Here is a 22,107-nt window from a genome sequence, read left to right as displayed (position 1 = left end):
CAATAGAGTATATTACATATGAATGTAAGGTTAGCCTAGTGTTAAAAAATAGTCCCTCAGTCCAACAAATAAATGTACTCTAGATTTAGCTTGTTGCTTTGCTCAAAGAGTTAAATATATCTGAGTGTACATAAATAATGAGTTTTTAAATTCAATGTCTGTAAGCTTTATTTGGACAGTCTACAATGCATGCTATTTAAAACATAAGTTAAAACTGAATTAACTTTTAAACTCCATATATTCTCCAAACTAAATGACTTAAGATTTGCTAGTTTATTATATATAACTAATTTAAAATATGTTTGACTTTATAATGTGTATTTCAAATGGAATAAGAAATTATATGATAAATTATGATGAAAGTATATGAAGATCATTTTTTCTTATTTTGCTGACACATAATTTTAACTCTATAGTATTTTGTGGGTTAAAAGGCTCCCAAATTCACCATCAATGATCATAGCTTCTAAAATTGACCCCAGAATCCTCCCAGAGCTAAATCAAACAATTCTTGAACTATGAGGGCATGTCTTTGATCTGGCTTTCCGTGAGAAACCTTAGCAGTCTCCGGATTTGGTCACAGTAAATAAGACATTATTTTGAGACATTTTTAAAAATAAAATAAATCTTTCATTTTTCTCTTTTCCAGTAAGATGCTCTGATTTTGCATCAGCTGTACAGTTTAGAGGGGATGAATTCTATCTACTGCCTTCTCAGGTAGCTTTGTCTGTACATCTGTATGTCTGACTTTTCCTTGACTGCTTGATCTGTTTCATCAGCTGTGAAACATGCTCTAGCCTTTTTCATCATAAAAGTCCTTCTAACACTGACCTTTTCCCCCCTCTGCTCACCTTCATACAAAGCTTCTTGAAAGCATAAGTCAACATGGAGTCTAAACCTGCTAACCTCTGATACAATCCTCAGCTCATTCCTACCTAATTTCTTCCCCAACACTTCAGCAGAGTTGTATGTAATAAGCACACTTCACATCTCTTTCAACTGAGTTCTCCTGACCTCTTAGCAGCATCTGAAAGGGCAAATGTGATTTGATAACTTTTCATCTGGAAATATGACTGTCTTTTAAATTCCAAGATACTACAGTCTTGTGTTTTTCCAGGAACTCTACAACACCTTAATTTCATTGGGAGAGTGTGTAATATTACAGTTCCATGGGACATTGTTCTTAACACTCTGTTCTTCAGTAACTCAAGAAGCACACCTTGAACATTGATTCTGTGCCAGTCACCCTTCTAGGTACTGGGAAACATCTATGAGTATCATAGACATCAACTATTTCTCATAGAGCTTAGACATTACTCACTGTATGGTTTTATCACCACCCAGGCTTTAAATAACAATCATCTGTTAAGGCTAACAACATCATAATGTTTGTTTCCAAGCCATGGCTATCTTCTCATCTCCATACACACATATCTAACATCTATTTGACATTTCAAACTTAATGAATACCAAACTGATCTAAAATTTAATCCTTATTCTCCAAATCCTGCTCTGTTTATGATTCTTTATCCTGAGAAATGATGTAACAATGTTCCAGTTGCCCAAACAACAAACTCAGAAGTCATCAATATCTACTGAATCCACTCTATTACACAGGCAGGTTAGTCTACATCTACAATGTGTCTGGAATTTATTTAATGTTTTCTTTTTCTACTGTTATCACATTTTTTCAAACATTCATGTTCATTTATCTCTTGATTCTACCCTGGTGAGCAAGATTAATCTGTCTATAATGTCTCTCTATTCATGTAATTTCCCTGCTTCAAATGATTTCTTATAACTTTTTGTTTTAAAATTATTTATATGGTTTTTAGAAGACCTTGGATTTTATAGATCACAGCTCCCTCTGTATCCTTATTTTTGTTCACATGCCTTCAGGTTCTCTTCCAACCATGCTTTTTCTAGTTCTTATAGCAAATCAAATTATTTCTCCTCTGAGAGACTTCTTCCATGTGACATTTTCTCTGGAAGGCTCATTCCCTATACATTTCTTTCAGAAAGTCACTTTCCAAGGGAATCTATTTTTAAGCCCCACCTACCCCTATAATTTAGGGACACTTGCCAAAGGCTCTCATGGCAGCACACTGCACCAGCATATCTCTTAGTTGCAATGACTTGGTGGTTATTCTAACTTGGTTAATGTCTATTTTTCCTACTAGATTGTACATTCTTTGAGTGCAGGAACCAGTTCTATAGTTTTCACAGATAATTCCTCTGTACTTATCACAGCACTTTTCACAAAGCAAGACCCCAATGAATAACTGGAATGAATGAATGAATGCATGAATAAATGTTAACGTTGCACAACCAGAAGAAATTAGCTTATATCAAGAGAAGTTAAATGACAAGAGCAAAGTTGAAACTATAAACCATTTTCCTTCTAGGCACTGTCCGCAAATGGAATTTCCAAAATTGAAACAAAATGTTTGTATCTCAAATGCATCATAGCATACTTTAGTTATTTTTGTGTCTTCATATACATATATACGAAGGCACAAAATTATATATATTATATATATTATATATATATAATATATATACATACTATGTGTATATTCTTCATATACATATACACAATATATATATTCTTCATATATATATATTCTGTATTTACTTATTTGCCTTTTGGTTTATACTTACTTTGGTTTTATTAACAACAGTTTCTTACAAAAATAGCATAGCAGGGACCCTGGGGGTATAATGCAAACTGCTTGAAATCAATTCTTTTTACAGTTTGTGTTTTATCTATAAAATATAACTGAAATATTGCCTTCCATTTTATAAAATATTCATTTTTATCTTGATAAAAATAATTATTCCCTCCAAGTATATGAGCTAAATTAAAGATGTAGGAGAATGAAGTTCACTCTTGCAATCCTCCTTTGAAGATTCTGGCTCAGATTAAGAATCATGTTTATATCATGTTCCTGATATCTTCATAGAGGATAATTACTACAAACATAATGCATTATAATTGTAGAAGCAGTCATTGATGTTTAAAACTCACAGAAACAATGAACTTAATAGCTCATTCAACCATTCTTCTTATTTAGGTGTATCCTCTTGTAAGGACATGGGATTTGCTATATGATTTAAAGTAGCTCTAACCTTGAACAAATACTTTAACCTGTCAAAACTGTATCTGTAAAATGAGGATAACCCTTCATTGCTCAACTCAAATTCAAGAATAGAATGAGATAATAAGTGCAGAAATACTTTATAAATTATAAAAAGTGCCTGTACAATATAAATTACCCAGCTATCCATATTATTTCTAGATACTTCCAACTTTCTAATTTCAAATTATAATTGGAAGCACTTATTAATACTAGCAATACAAAGCCATGATATAAATTACTTTTAAACCATATAACCAATAGTAATTACTTTTTAATAGAAATATTAATAGTATAAAGCTGCTTTCAATTAAAAAATGATGTATGATATGTCATACTAATGAAATTAACATTCATTTGAAGTTACAAGAGGATTAAATAGCATGACTGAACTGAAAAATTTTATTTTTTCCAGTCCCAAAAATATTATGTAACAATACTGATACTCTACTATAATATGACTTAAATCAGTGATGTTTATGACTATGCAGCTCTGATGTCTCTATCTATATATAAAGCATATATGTGTATATATACATGTATGTATAAAATTTATTATTAAATATTAAATATAATATGTAAATGAATAATGAATATTAAAATATGATCAATCTGACAACTCACTAACGAGTTAACTGACTATGAATCAGGACAGATTCTTGCATTTTCACCTCTATAGCATGTAACTGAAAAAAATGTTAATATCCCTCCTGTATACTTTGATAACATCACTAGCATAAAATGATGTAAGCACTATTATTTCATAGAGGTAGCTACCAGTGTGCTGTGACAACCAATGATGAGTGTCTTGCAACTTTTTGAGTTTTGTTGAAACTCTACTCATAGTTCTTTCCAAGGATGTATCTGTGGTAGTTTCTCTCTCATTGTGTGATAGATCTTATCTTTCCAAACTCAAATTGTTTTGTCAAGCATGAATGGGTCATCATTATCTTGGGCCACATCTTCCCACACGTGGAAAACCAGGCCCCATGTGTTCAGCAGAGAAGTTTTCTCCTTTGTAAAAGTTGTTTCTGATCTCCACCAATATTTTTCATGTTGATTTTCAACAGTCTCTCTTACCCTCCATCCTCCCCCTCTGCTCATTCTCTCTCTACCACTTCAACTACTAAATTTGTCTAAGGGCATTTACAAATGAACCCATCTTTCATGGCAAGAGCAATTGAGAAATCTTGATTAAGATGTAAATAATCATGATCACAACCTAGAATCTACATTTCCTTCTATAAAATTATGTTTCCAATATTAAGAAAAAATCCAGAGGGGTTATAAAAGATACTATCATACTTATTTTCAGCCTAAGAAGGCATACAATTTGCTTACCTTTAATAATGTTGGGCTTTGGTGGCATGCTGAACTCATAGACTGTTGGTTCTGAATATCCCAATCTATTGGCAGCTGTAATTTGAACTTCATACCCCATAGTCCACTGTAGATGCTCCAAAATAATGTGGTCTTTATTTCCCTGCACTTTTTTCTCTAGCCACTGGTCTTCTTTATCTTTCTGTAAAGGCAATACAAATATATTCTGTAAATACTCATGCACTAAGGTTGTGATCTTTAAAAAAATAAGTTATCTTGAAATGGAATGAGTGGGTTTATTAAAACAAAAAAAGGATACGTTCTCATCCACTAGGATAAATGAAGTTGTATATAGATGAAATTATCTCTAAGATTTCTTCCAAAAAAAACGAAATGGTTTTTAAATTAACTGAAGAGTGATGATTCATAATTAATCCTTGATGATTCAAATGATAATTCACCTCTGTTAAGACTTTTTAAAATTTCATATATACCAGTTTGCTGTTTAGCCACTTTGTTGATAATTAATAATCATGTGAAGAGGGAAAATAAAATACTATATATAGAAAAAACTTAAAAAACCCATTAAAATAATTGCCAGAGACTGTTGTTTAAGGTCTGGGGTAGGGCGGGGGTGGGGGTGGGTGGGTAGTAAAGTATGTTACAAATAAAGTCTGGATTTTTTAAATAGATTTAAATTTCCATTATCATTTTTTATTACTATGATGTTTTAGACATAAGGAAACAACACACAAAAAATTGTTACCTGTTAAATAGGTTGTAGCATAAGAAAATAAAAAATATTATCCTATCCTTGAATATTCTACACTTAAATCCTATTATTTTTCTAAAATAAATGTATTGGACAACATGATATTTGAATTACTCTTTACTTGAAAAAAAATACTATGACTACAGTCACAAGTAATTGATATAATTTTATGTATTAAACTATCCTAAACAGTGTGAATATTTGGATGCACCATCTGTTAACTATTTAAACACAGGCAAGTGTTTAAATGGTACCTCTCTGCCTGTGTCCCTCATCTCTATTACAGACGTGAGGGTAGCAGCTGCCTCAGTTAGTTTTCATGAGGAAGTAAAGAGGAAAACTGAGTAAATTGTGTATTCCAGAGTATTAAGAATGATAACCACTTAACAAATGACAGCTATTATTAAAGAGAAACTATCTCCATAATAACTATACAGAAATGAAATATTTTCTCTGAAATAATATTTTCACTGCAAATGAAAATATCAATTTCCTAGAGGTGTAATTATAAATAAATTGTGAGCTGGCCATAGTGATAGAGAGATAAATATATAGACACATCAAGATATTGATTTTTTGTTTAAGCTCAGAGCACAGCCCAGTATCACATTATGTTGAGCCAATATTTTACAATGTTTATTTGACTAGAAAGAATAACAATGTTTCTTACACTTATGGTGAAAATTTAGGATTTATTATCTAAAATCAAATTGTGGAAGTTAAATTCATGATTGCATTAAACTGATGTTATTACAACTATGAAGTGTCCTTCAAAAGGAGATAAGACCACATTACAGTTTTGGTACCATACTATGATTCTCTTTCTCTACTTAATTTTTTTTGGCTCCATAGAAGTTTTATTACAAAGGAAATCAGTTGGTCTCTTTTGTTACTTCATCTAAAACTGGGGATATTCCCCCCACCCCTCCAACGAAGCCAGGGGTTTTAGACAAGCACTTAGAATTATCATATAAACAAGAAGTCTATGTCTTTGCTTTTGGAAACTAATAAATCTACTAATTTATTAGATGGGCTGATGTCCAATGTTTTGAAGTGTACTGGAAAGGCCATTGGAAAATAACAATTTGGACCAGAAACCTTGTAACTTGTCTAAGTCATTAGATGATTAGTAAAGTTAAGAAAGGAACCTAAGTGTGTTTTTGAAATGCTTAGGAGCGCTGGATCATTAGCCATGATTATCCCAACATCTGCTCTTTTCATCAATTCATTCATCAGTTATTGATTCTTTAGTGGGTAGTGAGACTGTTCCAGAACTATGAATACAATAGTGAGCAAGACATGTACAATACACTTGTTTCAGAGCTTACAAAGCAGCACAGAAGGAGGACATGAGTTCTTTGAAAAACAAGATTGTGTTTTGGGAGCATATAGCAGGGAGAACTAATAGAGTCCAGGAAAAAGCAGGGTTTCCTCAGGGGAAATAATGTCAACTTTACTGGAAATAAGAAAGTCCAGTTCCATTTTTCTTTTCATTCTTCCTCACCTAGTTAATGAAGATGTGATTCTTTCACAGAAGTTTAGATCCAAAAAAATAGGCACAATGATTGAAAAACTTAGAAAGATGCACAACCACTGGGAGATGTAAAAGCAGACACTTTATGTTTATTGTTTTAAGTAAATGTAAAAATGCTTCATAGATATTGACCAAAAAAATAAATAAATAAAGCTTACAAAAACCTCCACTCAAAAGTAATTTTAAGTCATATATGATACATGACATACATAAACAAATGTACATATATAGACACAATAAAATACATATATAAATCTTTGATATATTATAAATTGTATATACACATACATACAGAAAGGAGGGATGAGGAGTAGGAAAACAGAAGAATTAGATAAGGACAAATGTTGCACAAAGCAGTGGAGAGTTGCCCCTGTGGGCATCTCCTTACCCCAATAATTCAGTATGTTCTAATTAATTATCAAATGCTTTGTGAAAGTGAATATTTGTGTGGAAATCCAGAGTTGAATTTTGTTTTGGATCTGAGTGGAGATGGGGGTGAAAGAGCCAGAAAATAGCCAATAGTTGATATCTGGATTACCCTAGGATACAAGTTATTATTCACAGGGATGAAAAGACTTCATGTCCTCCAAAAATACTATTTCTGAGAATTGAGCATTTGAAGTGAAACTTCCTGACAAGCCCAAGGCATGCAGATAGTCTCTTGTGAATTACCAGTCACTTAACTCTTAATTGTTGAAGCTCTTAGCATGATAAATAAAAAGCCCCTCCATCATTTTTGATAGTTGGACTGATGACAGGAGGAACCAAAAGGAGTTCTAACATTTTCCGAAATTTGAATCAAGTTCATTTTCCATTCACCATTAGACAATGAGGCTTTTTAATCCCTTAATTGCTATTCCTAGGGAATAGGGAAAAAAATAAAGTGGGTGTTACCAATACTGCCCTAGGCATCAAAATCTCATTTATGTATTTGTAGAGGCCTAATTTACAGAACTTAAATGCCGAGGGAACAATTTAAGATAATCTAGTTGCAAAGCGTTCCCCTAGGTAAATTTAATGAGATGATTTGCTGAATAGGGCTATTATTAATAAGCCAATTAAATTTTGAAGGACAGCTAATAAAAAAGATGGTCATTTTTCTTTGATATAGCTTCTTTTAAGCAATCCTTTTTGTCAAAATATGTATAGCAGGGCCATATGACAATTAAGAGGACTTCTTAAAAGTTATTCTGAAATCATAATATCAGCATATAGGGAAATATTTGCTATCATCTGTATAGAGAGGAGAATGGAGGAGAGATGGAGAGGGTTTTGGTTTGCTTATCTGTAGAGGGTTCCTTGACTGCTTTTATTCGTAATTAGATGAAATGTACTAACTTTCTTTGCAAAGTCTCAGGATATATGTGGTCAACATCCTCAAATAAAAACTGAATAATTATAAAAGGAGAGGACAATAGAGGGGATGAGCTAATACTAACTTGACTAATTTTAAGGTTCTTGTGATTCCAGCATGTTACGATTTAAGAGTGTGTGTTCCCATGCAAGGTAGATCCTGGTTCCTGGATTTCCTGTAACCTGGTTCAGCTATTCACTACTTGTATGACCTTACAGATGGCCTCAGAATTCTCTGAAACTCTGTTTGCTACTCTGAATACGAGAGAAGTGATTTAGCTATCTGGATAATTTACACACACACACACACACACATACACACACACACACACTCCACTGTGATTGGGAAAGATGCAAGGTTTGGAAGTTTTTAGGAGAGTTTCAAATTCTAATCTCTTTTTAATTATTATAGCTGATTCAAACTGCCTTTGCTCCTAGGCCTGAAGCTTGGTAAAATTTTGTAAGCTAGAGTCTACTTTACCTGTTCCTACTCTCCATAACCCAGATACTTCTTTAAGGAAAAATAAGATCAATTTTTTCCTATTCATCACCTTCTGTGTTCTCACATTCCATGAAAATTCACACAGTGCAAGTTTTTTCCCCTTGTACTTATTATTTCTTATATTTGTTAATCTAGATACAGGATCATTTATAATTCACATTATAAACTAACATATCTATTGAGTCATTGATGCATTTACTCATTCAGACAACAATTAGTGTATTTGATACTATGAATACAAGGATAAATAAAAACCATCACTTTCACTAGCAGCAAAGAAAAAATACCAAAAAGTTGAGGACTCTTTAATGTCCACAGCTATCAATATTGGAAAATATTTCAGAACTTAAACTGATGGCTTTAAATAACTGTCAAGGTACACACCTAAACATAATGAAAGAAATGTTATTAATAAATTACTAATTATAGATTAGAAAACAAGTTCTCTCAACAACAAAATCTCAATTCTACTTATTTATTATGATAATACCCTTTTCAAAATTACTTTTTCTTTTTCTAGGGCCGCTGAGACACAACTTTCCAGATTTAAGTCAGGCTTAAGAAGGTCAATTATGACCTAGAAACATACGCTACAGCAGTCTTGCTGGTCCCTATATTCCTCAACAATGATGTTAGGTTACTAATTTTATTGGGCGAGCCCTTCTTAGCTCAGGAAATTTACTTTATATACCAACACTAAACAATAGTTATGATCCTATACCTATCATCAAACTAGAGAGAAAACAGTGAAAAACTAATGGAAGCACATAAAAACCATTTATTAAATTATATAGGGTTTTATTGACATTACAATACAAAGTAGATGAAATATTCTGTACATAATATAAGTGCTTTAATTTTTATACACATTATGAGAGTAATGTTTGTCTTTATTCTCCAAATACATTGTTTAATCTCACTGACATTATAGATGTTAATTTTCACAAAGGATCCATGAAGTCATCTAATTCTGTTTTTATTTCTCAAGTTCTGTTCTAATAAATTCTGTCTTCTCAATAGGCCACTGGAAAAACTTGTGCTACTACAAGATAACATAGAATAATATGTGTTTCCTGATTCATAATCTATAGGAAGTTAAACATTTTTTATATTACGATATGATTAGTCTCCCTTTTCCAGTGAAATGCAGGTTAAAATACTCAGAGTCACTGTCTGCTATAAATCAACACTCACATAAGGAATGCATTATCTTAATTTTGTTTCTTAGCTTATAAAACATATAGTCCTGTGCACAGGGGATTTGAAAGATAGGGTCGAAGACACAATCATGAAAACATCATAAGGGTGTTCTTTACTTTTTGAATTTACCTATTTTATTTCCACAGAGATTATCCAATTAAAAAAATGTGCTGCATATAGCTAAATAAAATTTCAAGTTGTTCATCTGAACTTTACTCCATTGTGGAATTCATGCAGTTTAAGAAACTAATACATGAAGTGGCTTAGAATCATACAAAGAAAAGAGAGAATTAAGTTATTTTTGAAATAGTTATTATTTTAAGTGCAAATATCAAGGCAAAGGCTGCTATAAATATTTAGCAACCAAATCTTGAACATGCAAGTTTTTAACATCAAGAAGTAACCTGTTGAGAAAGAAAATGTGGAGAAAATTATTCCTTCCCCAAATGGGCTATTGTTTGACCACGTGAATATAACTTTACACTGAATCTTGGAATTTGCAATTGGACCTACCCAGCATGATGTTTGCAGGATGGAGGAGGTGGTAAAAGGTGGGAGAGAAAAATAAAGAAATATGAAGATTATTTGAGTGTAGTTGAGTACAAGGCATACCACTAAATGATATGGTAAAGATGAAGTGGACTAGAACAGCTGTATGTGGATGCACAGGAGCTAGGCAGGTGAGTTAAGATGGGAGAGTGGTTGAGGAGTCAATATAATTTCTAGAGGCAAATTTCAATTCAGCCCTTATTGCTACAAAATTGTTTCTGCTATCGTCTCACGTTCTGATCCCCATCTCCACCCATTACCAAGTCACCCAAATTCTGGAAGGTTCAGTTTTTTTCCATTACAAAATGCGAAAAAATATCACTTTATTTATGATTATATATATTTTGTCTTTTTTATCTTCCAAGATTTAGCAATATGTTGTTTTCAATATAAAAGGTATGAAGAATTACCTTTACAAATCTTACTGTAGAAGCCCAAAGCTCTACCAGTAAAACAGCGTTCCCTGCTAAAATGCTAGGGGGCTTAAGAACAGTAAGCCAGTAATTGATCATCAGTCAGTTATAGCTATGTGTGAATTATGCAACCAATCATTTTCATTATGAGATTTAAAAAGAGATCCTCTAGTAATTTTTGTAATTAGAAAAAGCTGGATATTGGAAATTAAGAGGATGGGGTTGGCAAGACAGAAATGAGATGGAATTGAGGAGGAACTAAAACTTTCTTTTATTGATAGAATAAGCATACATATTGCATAAATAGCCAAAAGCAGGGCATTGCTAACATTAGGTTGGTTGGGGGTGGGGGAGAAGAAAGGCAAAACAATGGAAACCAGAGATTCACTGAAAACAAAACTTGTTCTTTTTCAAGTTTTAATCTGAGACTGAGACATATTAACTATGTGTAACGTTAAAATATATTGATGATTTATGTAAATTTGAATCACTCAAAAATTTCTAATTTCATTTTGCTTAACACTTTGCTTATCTGTGTCCCATATATGTTTCACACATAACTTCTCATAAAAGACTAATTCTAATCCACATTAAGGAAACCAAAATATCTTCAGTCATCATTTAAAACAGTATTTACATATATACATATATTTCCCCTTGAATATCTATTTCAATTTTGTGAATCTAATTGGCTCTAAACAGATGTAGTGAATATTTTTGGTTTAACAATGACCGGGACCACTACTCAAAACAGAGTGAGTGGGGTGGGAGATGCTAAGCATGTTGTAAGGTGTGGTTGAGTTCTGGATGGACCACTGTTATGCCACCCAAAGTGCCAATAGTGTGTCTTTTTAGATACCTAGGATTCATGACAGATAGCATTGTTATGGACTAAATTGTGTACACCCCCTCACATAAATATATTAAAGTTTTAACCTCCAATGTGATTCTATTAGGAGATGTAGCCTTTAAAGAGGTAATTGAGAATACATGAGGTCCTTATGATGGAGCCCTAATTCACTAGGACTTATATGTTCATAAGAAGAGGAAGAAATACCAGAGATGCGTGTGCACAGACAAAAAGCCATGTGAGGACACAGTAAGAAGGTAGCCACCTACAAGCCAAGGAGAGAGGCCTTGGGAGAAACCAAACCTCCTGACACTGTGACCTTGGTCTCCCAGACCCCAGAACTGTGAGTAAACACATTTGTGTTGTTTAAGCCACTTGGTCTGTGGCATTTTGTTACAGCAGCCCTAGCAGACTGAGATGGCCTTTATAATGATAAAGGTAATTACTTTAACAATATGTTGAAGACTCCATTGTTTAGCTGACCCAACTTCCAACTATAACACCTTCCTTTCAGTGGTGGTCATCAGACATACTCTCTCTAATGACACATAATTCTAATTCAGCTTGGTGGAGTTTTTGAAAAATGTGTGTGGTATTGTTGGAAAACAAATTCAGCTTATAATAGCCTATTGCTCCTTTTGTTGTTTTTGCTCTCTTCATAGTCTAAATGTAGATATGAGGGCAACATCTTAGGAACACAAGATAATCTATATGAAGACAAAAGCCAACATGCTAAGGATGAAAGAACATAAGGAAAAACATTTTGGAAGCCTGACTGTATAGCGGAACAAAGTCATAGCATTCCTAAATATGCATACTCTATTAATAAAAATCATGCATAGATGAAGAAAGGATACAATTTGAAATAATAAATAATTGCTATTATCAATTGAAATTAACAATTTTGGTTAAACTCAATTTAACATTTGTGTTATTTCCAATATCAACTCTTTAGAAGGCCAAGACAAGCATAGCTTTTAGTTTTAGGTAGAAATTATACACAGAGAATATTAAGCATATTTTTACAACTTGTCATTGAATTTCAGGGTTCATCATGGGATTTTATTGAGGTTCCCTACAAATTCTTACCATCCATATGGATTTTTTACCATAAATTCTTCTGGGTGCAACTGTAGGTCACAATCTGCATTCAAGTTCTTTTCTCCCAGTTTAATTCCCATTAATTTGTTTTAAGCCTATGACCCTTAAAGAGAGACTCCTTCCCTTCCAAAGAGTTTCCAGATGGTCAAATAAGAATGGCTAAGACACCTGGTTTGACTACTAAGACACCATTAGATTCATAGAGAGACAAGTGAGCCTTTCAGAGTTGTTTTGGAAGGGAGGTGTGGAGCCTCCGTGGTAGATAAGCTGTAAGACACACACAGTTGTTCATCATCCCCAGCTTGAAACCTGCAACAAAGAGGGGTCCTGGGAAGGGACTATCAGTCGGAAATTTAAAAGACTGAACTAGTGTCTAAAATTAATTGTTGACGTATGCTACTCAAAGTTAATCTCCCTTTTTACCAGCCTTCAAAATTTAGATGTTTGAATTTAAAAGCAACAATATTATAACTTAGAAATTGTGGATTTGTAGGAAAAGGGTTAAAGTTCATCTACATACTATTAAGGAGCAATTACACTATTTTCAAAAATATAATAAACTTGGAAAGTATTAATAGGTGTTCAGCAAACATAAACATGAAATTGAGACATTATGGGGCTAATCATAAACATTAGTAAAACAGAAGGTTAAAAAAAATTAAAATAGGATGATCACCTATATTTCCAAGTTTTGCCTGATGTGGAGAAACACAGGGAATATTTTTCAATCTGTTTTGTGAGACCACCATTACATTGACACTATAAAAGAAACAAACAAGCAAACAAACACAAAAAAGTACTCATGCCAACTGGAAGCCAGATAAATTTTAAATTTGGTATTACATAGCAAAAATTGCAAGAAATGAGTAGGTGCTGGAATAAAAAAATGTATGTGAATTAAAAATGATAGTTGTACTTGTTTTTATCAAGGAAACATTTAAGGGAATTTATTAAATGTATTAAAGGGAATTCTGAAAGGATGGAAGAGGAAAAAAATAAAATAAATAGAATTGACATGGTATTATGGGGATAATCATAATCATTAGTAAATAAACTTTGCAAAGTTTAATTTTAAATTGTATTTCACTTTTAACATATTCCACAGTAGACACAAATACTCAGTGGTTCCTATGGCAAATTTGTTAACAGAAATCACTTCTAGTGGACTATGAAATCATTTTCAGATGAAGGCAAAGTCTGTCAGGTGACTTTATTCCCTATCTGCAGCCAGAGGACATCCTTCATCCCCTACATAGATGACAAGTCCCAAGGGATCTGTGAGCTATCCAAAATCCCATATTAGTTAGTGCTAATTCAACTTGAAGAAATCTATTTCCTCTTTCTCAAGTTAAATGTGGCCATTTTTTGTTAAAGGTTGATTAAAATGATTTTTTTAAAAAATCTATATTAAATAATAAATGTATTTTGAGTTAATAATTTAATAATTCATAAAAATGAAAAATAAAGTAAATTTGAAGTGTGATTTGTTTATTCTACCTGCAGTAACTAAAACTGAGATTATAGCTTAGCTTGAAGTTACTAAAATCAAGCAGAGTGAAAGGTGAAACATCCTGCTAAACTTGTCAGAAAAACAGGGAAAATGGCATCTCATTGCTGAAATGTTGCTAAGTTTAGAAATCACAAGATGAAAACCACAGCATTATTTTGATTATCTATGCTTAGATTTTACAAAAATCAAACAAGCAAACATTCTACAACATATAATGATGGATTTCAGCAATGGAAAATTAGCATTTGAATTCCTATGAGAACCATTTATCATTGCTGTTAATATACATTCACTTCTGATATATCTATGAATTCAGTGCAAATTTAATGCAACTTGAAAACACTGTGCAAAATGATAATAAACAGGGTACTTACACTTCTATATTTTACAATGTATTCCAAAATAGGGGCCCCTCCATCATCTTGTTTGGTGATACTGAGTTTAAAGCTCTTCCCACTGCTTGGCTGTCCATGTATTGATGGAGGACTTGGTTCACCTGTATATGCAATACAATGCTCTTGATATTTGCACAGACCTCATATATAGAGAGAAACTGAATTTTAATAAAAACAACACTGTCATGTAATCAAAATGTGTGATGTTATCCTGGGTTTATCATGTTCTGTTTGTCCTTTGCTGTGATATAACCTCTGATCCTCTTTTTACCCATCCAAGAAACAGAAACATTCATAAATCTAGAAGTATCATGTCAAAATTGTGAAACTTCAGAACCAAATATATCATTTATATTGCAAATGCTCTGAGAATAGAACTCACTATATTACACAAATGTACAACTTCATTTCTTGTATTAATAGTGTACTACATTTTTTCTAATGTGTTTATTTTGTAAACATTTTGTAAATAGGTCTGAATATAAACATATTGCCACCAAAATATATAAAATATATACCTATCAAGAAATATAATAACTTAGCAAGTAGTTATCTGCTTTAATAAACAGTTTTTAGCTAGATGTAGATTTGAATAAAGAAATTTTGTAGAATCCAATCCATAGATGGGTTTCAAATCTTTTTTCTTTTTTTTTAATTCTAGCTTCATGTAAATACTTCCTTTGGTGTTATTCTTCACGTGGAGATGGTCTTATAATAAAGATACTTATATTTTTAATATGAACAGGGATCTACTGAAGTGGAAGGATTTTCTCTGTGAAGGATGCCTCTGTGAAGGATGTTTGACAACTTGGAATGGGAATTCGCTGTTCTGTGTCACTTATGTGATGTCTTTGGGCATGCACTGGCATCCTTTGCCTCTGTTTCCTCCAATTCCTTATGGATATGGATATGGATAAGGTAATACTAAGAAACTCTAAGTGGACATGCTTTAATGTGCAAGGTTCCAGAAAACTGTAGTAGCTGATCTACTCAGAAGAATGCCAAGACAGATAAACTAAGCAGAATATAGTGGAGAGGACAGCATGACCCCAAAACTGGAGAATCTGGGTTTTTTCTCAGCAGATTACCTTTATTTCTAATACAGTGTTTATAAACTTAAGCAAGTGAGTATTTTATTTGAGACAAGGCAAATCATTAAAGAAATATGACAATTGAGAGTGTTGGCGTGCAAGTAAATAGTAAAATAGCCTTGTATGTGTGGTACAGCCATATAAAAATAAGGTAAATGGAGAAATTATACAGTGATTGTTCCTTAAAGTTAATTAAATTAGTGTGAAGCTATTATGACATAACATGATTTATATGCAACAATGTATTTTCAATAAATGAATTAAAACTTCTGCAAAAAACAGTACAATAATGTCTTAAAAGAACTGTAAGAGAATATGAGAAAGACTAACTATGAAGGGCGGTATTGCTGAGGATTATAATCAGAGAAGGGATAGATCTCTATTTAAATAATGCAAAGTCATTATAGAATCATTTTAGTCTGAAAGTAGGATTATGAGTCAAGATGTACTTGCAGTCATCCTGGTGAAAGAATAAAGAGGGACTGAAAAAGACACTGGCATCAAGAACGAAGACAAGAGAACACATCTGACATTTTATGATAACCAACAGAAAACTGGTCACAAATTATGATAATAATTACTGTGGTCAACTATGGCAGGCTTATGTATAGATTATATAATGGTGTTTGTTTAGTTTTCTCACATTTATTTAACAATTTATTCAACATAAAGGAAATCTATACTGTTTTAAGTTTATGTAACCTCATGTAAATGTAGTTGACTTGAAACACTCCAAAACAGGATGGTGACAAGAAGGAGGTTGCAATAGTTATTCTTTTTCTTCAGTGACCATTGCAGTGGATTAATTTAGTGGTACCTTTTTGTCACACTTAAGTAATTCATGGAATAAAGGCAATGGCCATGCCTCAGCAAAAGACTAGAACATGAAACATGTTACACAGACACTTTTCTACTCTCTCATGGACTATAGTCTGAGCACTGCAATCTAATTAATCAAACTGAATAAGTAGGATACCTTCCTGATTGGATCAATTTCCTGAGAGCGATTTTACTGTATATATTGCAGTGCACTTTTCTTTTTCCCTTGTTCCAGAACAAAGTTATTTTTTATAAATCTGAGATGTCACCATCTTCTGAAACCACTTCAACAAAGACATAATTCACTTCCTCAGATTATTGAAATGCCCCTTTAAAATTCCATTTAAATTTGCAAGTGAAGGGCATAGCAGCAAAGAACAAAGAGAGGATTACTTACGAACTGGTAATGTTTGGAAAATTTCTATTTTACTGTAGTCTCCTTGTCCTTTTCCATTTACAGCTGCAACCCTGATTTCATAAGTTGTATTTGGTTCCAGGTTGCTCAAAACAACCATTGCTAAAAGAAAAAAACATATGCCTATGATTAATGCATTTTAATAAGTAAAACAAATCAAAATATTACAAAGCCGAGTGAACAATATCACTATAAATCTCTCCACAAAATACCTGAAAAAAAATAAGAAATACACATAAGAGAATGATTTGTGAACAATCCTCTTCTTCATCTCTATTTTAGCTTTCTACCCACATGCAGTAACTTTCAAAGAAGAAAATTAGTAGTTCCTTTTGTGATATTATAACTCACAAAGTGGAAAGTAAAATATTTTATCTTTTTAATATTCAAGAAATAAAAAGGATTTAAATAAAACATCTTTACTGCATGCACCACAAATATTTTGTCTACTCAAAATAGATGATTCCTATAGAATTTAATGGAGATATAGAATTCAATATCTAGAATATGGCCTCCAATACAAGGTGTTTGAGTCATGTCAAAGAACTGTCACTAAGTTGACTACTGTAATAGTGGATCATTTGTTGAATAATCTCAAATTGAATCAAATTGTTTTTAATGCTAGCTTGAAGCTTGTCATATCTTTTATTTTCTCTCTGAATTTCTTCTCAATTATATACGATACCAGGCCTGGATTCAACATGACACAAAGGAGAAGAAAGAATTTGAAAAAGTATAGGGATATAAAAGTTTATTGGAAACATCCCTTGGGTCATGGCAGCCCTTTTAATTTGCCAGAAAGTTTTAAATACAGTTGCAGATTTCAAAATTTTATGTCTTCACAAATTCCTTTGGTGCAGCTAATGAAATTCCATAGTTGCCTCTATCCCTACTGTTTTTGCTAAACAGGGCAAAACTTAACTAGTGGAAATGGCAATGCCTTGATGAACAATCAAAATGAAGTTATGTCTGGTTTGCATAATAATTTAAAGTCAAATGATCAATTCATAACAGAAGATATAATCAATCATAAAATAAAAGATTAAACCAGGATTATATTTGTAGGACTATTGGTTAATGTGAACAATGACTGAAGATGATACACATTCAATAAAATTTCAATATAATTTATTAACATGTTTCTGATAATTAGTTACATTATAATATATATTCACTAAATAAGATTTTTCATTTTATGTTGAATGAATATACTTAATGAATTTGATTTGATACTTCCTTGGGCTCCCTTCTTTTCTCCAGTATTATCATATATACCAAATAAATATTAATGGCAAAGAAATGGTTCAGATATCAACCAGACCTTATTTAATCCAGTATATATTTTTCAAAATCATTAGAAAGGATACATTTCCAATTAGTGAAATTTACACTTGTATCTCTCAGTTTCTCTACCTTGTAAGAAAACTGAACTTGCTTTTGAAAGTGCATGGCCTTGTCCAGCCTCAGGTGAAAACACATGGTGTAAAAGTTAAGGGAGGCCAACTGGGAAAAAACAGATTGGCAGGGAAATACAACTAATTAGAAGCTACAAGATAAATCAGAAAATTAAGACTTGAATTCAATTAGTTCCGACAGGGTAACAACCTGTGAGCTTTTTCAGGAAACCCAGACCCAGTTGGCTGGTGAACTGGACTCAGTGAAATACATAATATCAGCCCAAGAAAATGAATACAGCTACAATGGAGAGACATTAGTGGACAGGTGAAGCTGGTCATGAAGATTAAGAGAAGGGAGAGGGAATCAAACTAAGTGTTAGGCAGCTAAAATGCTAAGAAGTTGGAATCCTACTGACCTTATGAGAGAAAGCTTCTGCTTGAGGTCAGCATAAGAAGGAATTCAAGAGTTAAAAATTTATGATATTTTATCATTGAATCACTTAAGAAATACAGCAAATTTAAAACCAAATTGAGCTAGACCTTCAGAGATTAATGCTTTATAAATATATAATGCTAAATAATGTGTTTATTCTTCAGGGCTTGTAACAAAATGCTTGGGCCCTTGGACCATCAGTACTATTGTGGAGTAGTTTGTGTTTGATTATCTTCCTCTTCAACCTAATGAAGAATGCCTTGATGTAGCATGGGAACATATGAGAGATTCATGCAGGAACTAGCCAGACTGCAATAACCTTTGTAATAAGACACTTAGTGATACAGGCTTTAGACTCATGAAAAAAGTCATGTGGCTCTGGGCCAGATTCCACCACTGGCTGAGATTCAACCAAGTCTTAGGGCTGAGTTGGTCTCTCAACTTCTAAAAAGACACTTTCATTAAATGTCATAGAAACAAAAGTATAAAAATAAGTTGAAAGAAGGTATAGATAAAAAATTGTGATTCAGGAAATAATCACTATATATCAATTATTTATGCAGATGGGGATATTATCTTCAGGCTATGAAATAATACAAAATAATGGATTAGCTAAAATTTATTCATCTTTGACTTTCTGTTTAATGGAAAAATGTTTTATGTTTACAGGTAAAATAATCTTAGTGACACATGAATATTAACATTTGCACAGATAATCTATATAGAGAATAGGCTACACAAGAATATATGAAAGATTGCCATAGATGTGTTACTGTTACAGACAACTTTGGTATGTGACATGCCTCTCCGTATTCTACAAAGCTGAGTCAAAAATTATCCACACTCTGGCTGTAGAATTTATTTTAATTAACTTTTAGAAAAGACAACCATCATTTTTTGACATAATCTCCTTGCTTTTCAATACACTTTGTCCATCTATCAACAAGCTTTCGTATTCCCTCATGAAAAATTGTTTTAGGCTGAGCTGCGAGCCATGGATGCACTGCTGTCTTCACTTCTTCATCAAAAATGAATCTTTGTCCACGTAGGGCCACTTTCAGGGGACCAAGCAGGTGAAAGTTTGATGGAGCATGATCAGGACTATAGGAAAGATGCTTTAGCACCTCAAAATGAAGTTTTTGCAGAATGTCAACAGTGTGGGCAGAAGTGTGCAGACATGCATTGTTATGCAAGATCACAACCCCCTTGGAAGGCAGCCCTCTGCATTTAATTGTAAATTTACTCTTCAGCTCTTCAATAAGCATCTCACTGTAATGAGCATTGTTGATTGTTGAAACTTTTTCCTGATAATGTTCCAATACTGGCCCTTGAGAATCCCAGAAATCTGTAAGCATCAATTTTCCAGCTGATGGTTGACTTCTGAACTTCTTCTTGGTCAGATTTGGGGATGTTTCCATTCCATACTCTGCTGTTTACTTTCAGGCTTGTAGTGATGAATCCATGTCTCATCACCAGTAATGATTCTCTTTAAGAAACTTTCACCTTCCTTAGAATATCAGTTTGCAGATATCCAAATGCTTCTGTTTATGCTCTTCCATGAGTTGTTTTGGTACCCATCTTGCACAAACCTTTCAAAACCTAAGTCTGTTGTGGATTAGTTCATTTTGAGGTTAAATATTTACTCTCGATGGAGAAGTGATGACAGCGGTGCATTCGTGGCTTGCAGCTCAGCCTAAAACATTTTTTAATGAGGGAATATGAAAGCTTATTGACAGATGGGCAAAGTGTATTGAAAAGCAAGGAAATTATGTCAAAAAATTATGTATTTGTCTTTCTAAAAGTTAATTAAAATAAATTCTACAGCCAGAGTGTGGATAATTTTTGACTCACCCTCATGCTATGTAAAGATGCAGCTGCTACCATTGTTTTAACATCATGAGATAGACTGCAACTCAGTTGTTTGGAACTGGTAATGCTCAATTGTTTGTCTTTATGGGCACAAAGCAACAGAATTTAAAGCACATACTTTTAATTCTAAATAAATTCTTCATTTCATCAGAAGTGTGGAGATCAGCCTGTTCATCTTTTTAGGTTAAAAATGGAAAATAATAGAGCTATCAAAGTATCAGAGCATATCAAATAAGGGAAAATTGAGGATATTACTTGGATTAAGCAATTACAACAACTCCCTCCCCCCCCCCCCCAACAAAGAAAAGCTACTCCACATTCTACTTGAATTTACCTGAGTAATTCTAGTAAAATCTCTGTCTGGCCTGGATTGTCAGTATTCCTCTTCCTCTAACATTTCATAGGGATTGTGAGGCGCTCTGAGGGTCCCTCTGCCTCTATCAAGGGGAAACCTATTACTTTGATTATATTATGATCAATTCAGAAATGATTTTTCCCATGTTTCCTTTTATTTTTCTTTCCTGTGTCAAGACTCTCCCCTTTACTGAGTTTCACAGCAGAGCAGTTTGTGGAGGAGAGGGGCAAAGAGGGTAAAATTATGGCTGAGCTGTTATTACAACATTGGGCTAAAACACTCAAAGGTAAAGTGGAGGGGAAGGCCTTATAGAGGACCTTCCAAATTATAGGGGGGGAGGCGTGGAAGTAAACCTATTAATGCCAGTTTTACAAAGTTTATATACAAGAAGTCAATCTGCTTTTGAGTTCTGACTCTAAAGGTTTTGGGACAATAACCCTTATTATGAGGCTTATTAACATTGTGTGAACATAAAGATTACTGTGTGAAATAGAAAGAACTCCATAAATTGGGACTAATTTAAAGGGAGGGAAAGGAAAAGATTCAAGGGAGGCAAAGCCTGAATCTGTAATTTGACTTGCCTTTCTTTAAAGAGAGGATATACACATGAAATCATCCGTAATTTACTGGCATATTACCAAACATACGGTTTTTGAATACACAAGGTAGGGCTTGAAAGGAAACCACCACTTGAAATACAAAGGCTGTGTACTCTACAATAGAGCACCTCAAATTATGAAGTTAGTTAATGAAAGACTTTCTTCCCCCAAATGTGTCCATACAATAGAACCACAGAACCACAAACTAGCATGTGGGATGGGTTCTTTCTCTATAATTTATTAGAAATTCAAACTCAAAAATTAGGTGAAAGTAGGTCTAGATTACAAACCACTAAAAGTTCTCTAAAGACAAATGGCATACATTAAGGTCTCTCAAAGTTATATTCAGTCAGCGTGATTTGGAAAGCATAATGCAATTCTTTTGAAAATTATAAACAATCATGAATTTTTCTTTGACATGGCAACAGGAGCCAGGTTCTATAAAAAAGCTGATTTCCCTCACTAATGTAATGCTTCTGCTTGATTTAAATAT

General features: G+C 33.0%; 1 protein-coding gene across 1 annotated transcript in view; it reads right to left on the bottom strand.

Annotated features, from left to right (window-relative positions):
- NCAM2 (neural cell adhesion molecule 2) overlaps window positions 1-22,107 on the bottom strand; it is a 551,377-nt gene that overhangs the window by 33,773 nt on the left and 495,497 nt on the right. Inside the window, exons 19-21 of the mRNA XM_057696426.1 lie at window positions 16,944-17,063; window positions 14,616-14,737; window positions 4,479-4,659 (exon numbers count right to left, since the gene is read on the bottom strand). Coding sequence (XP_057552409.1) covers window positions 4,479-4,659; window positions 14,616-14,737; window positions 16,944-17,063 — 423 coding nt within the window. The remainder of the gene's footprint in view (window positions 1-4,478; window positions 4,660-14,615; window positions 14,738-16,943; window positions 17,064-22,107) is intronic.

The sequence above is a fragment of the Hippopotamus amphibius genome, chromosome 10 (genome assembly GCF_030028045.1).
Source record: "Hippopotamus amphibius kiboko isolate mHipAmp2 chromosome 10, mHipAmp2.hap2, whole genome shotgun sequence".
Lineage (NCBI taxonomy): Eukaryota > Metazoa > Chordata > Mammalia > Artiodactyla > Hippopotamidae > Hippopotamus > Hippopotamus amphibius.
This window is presented reverse-complemented; position numbering and strand designations above follow the sequence as displayed.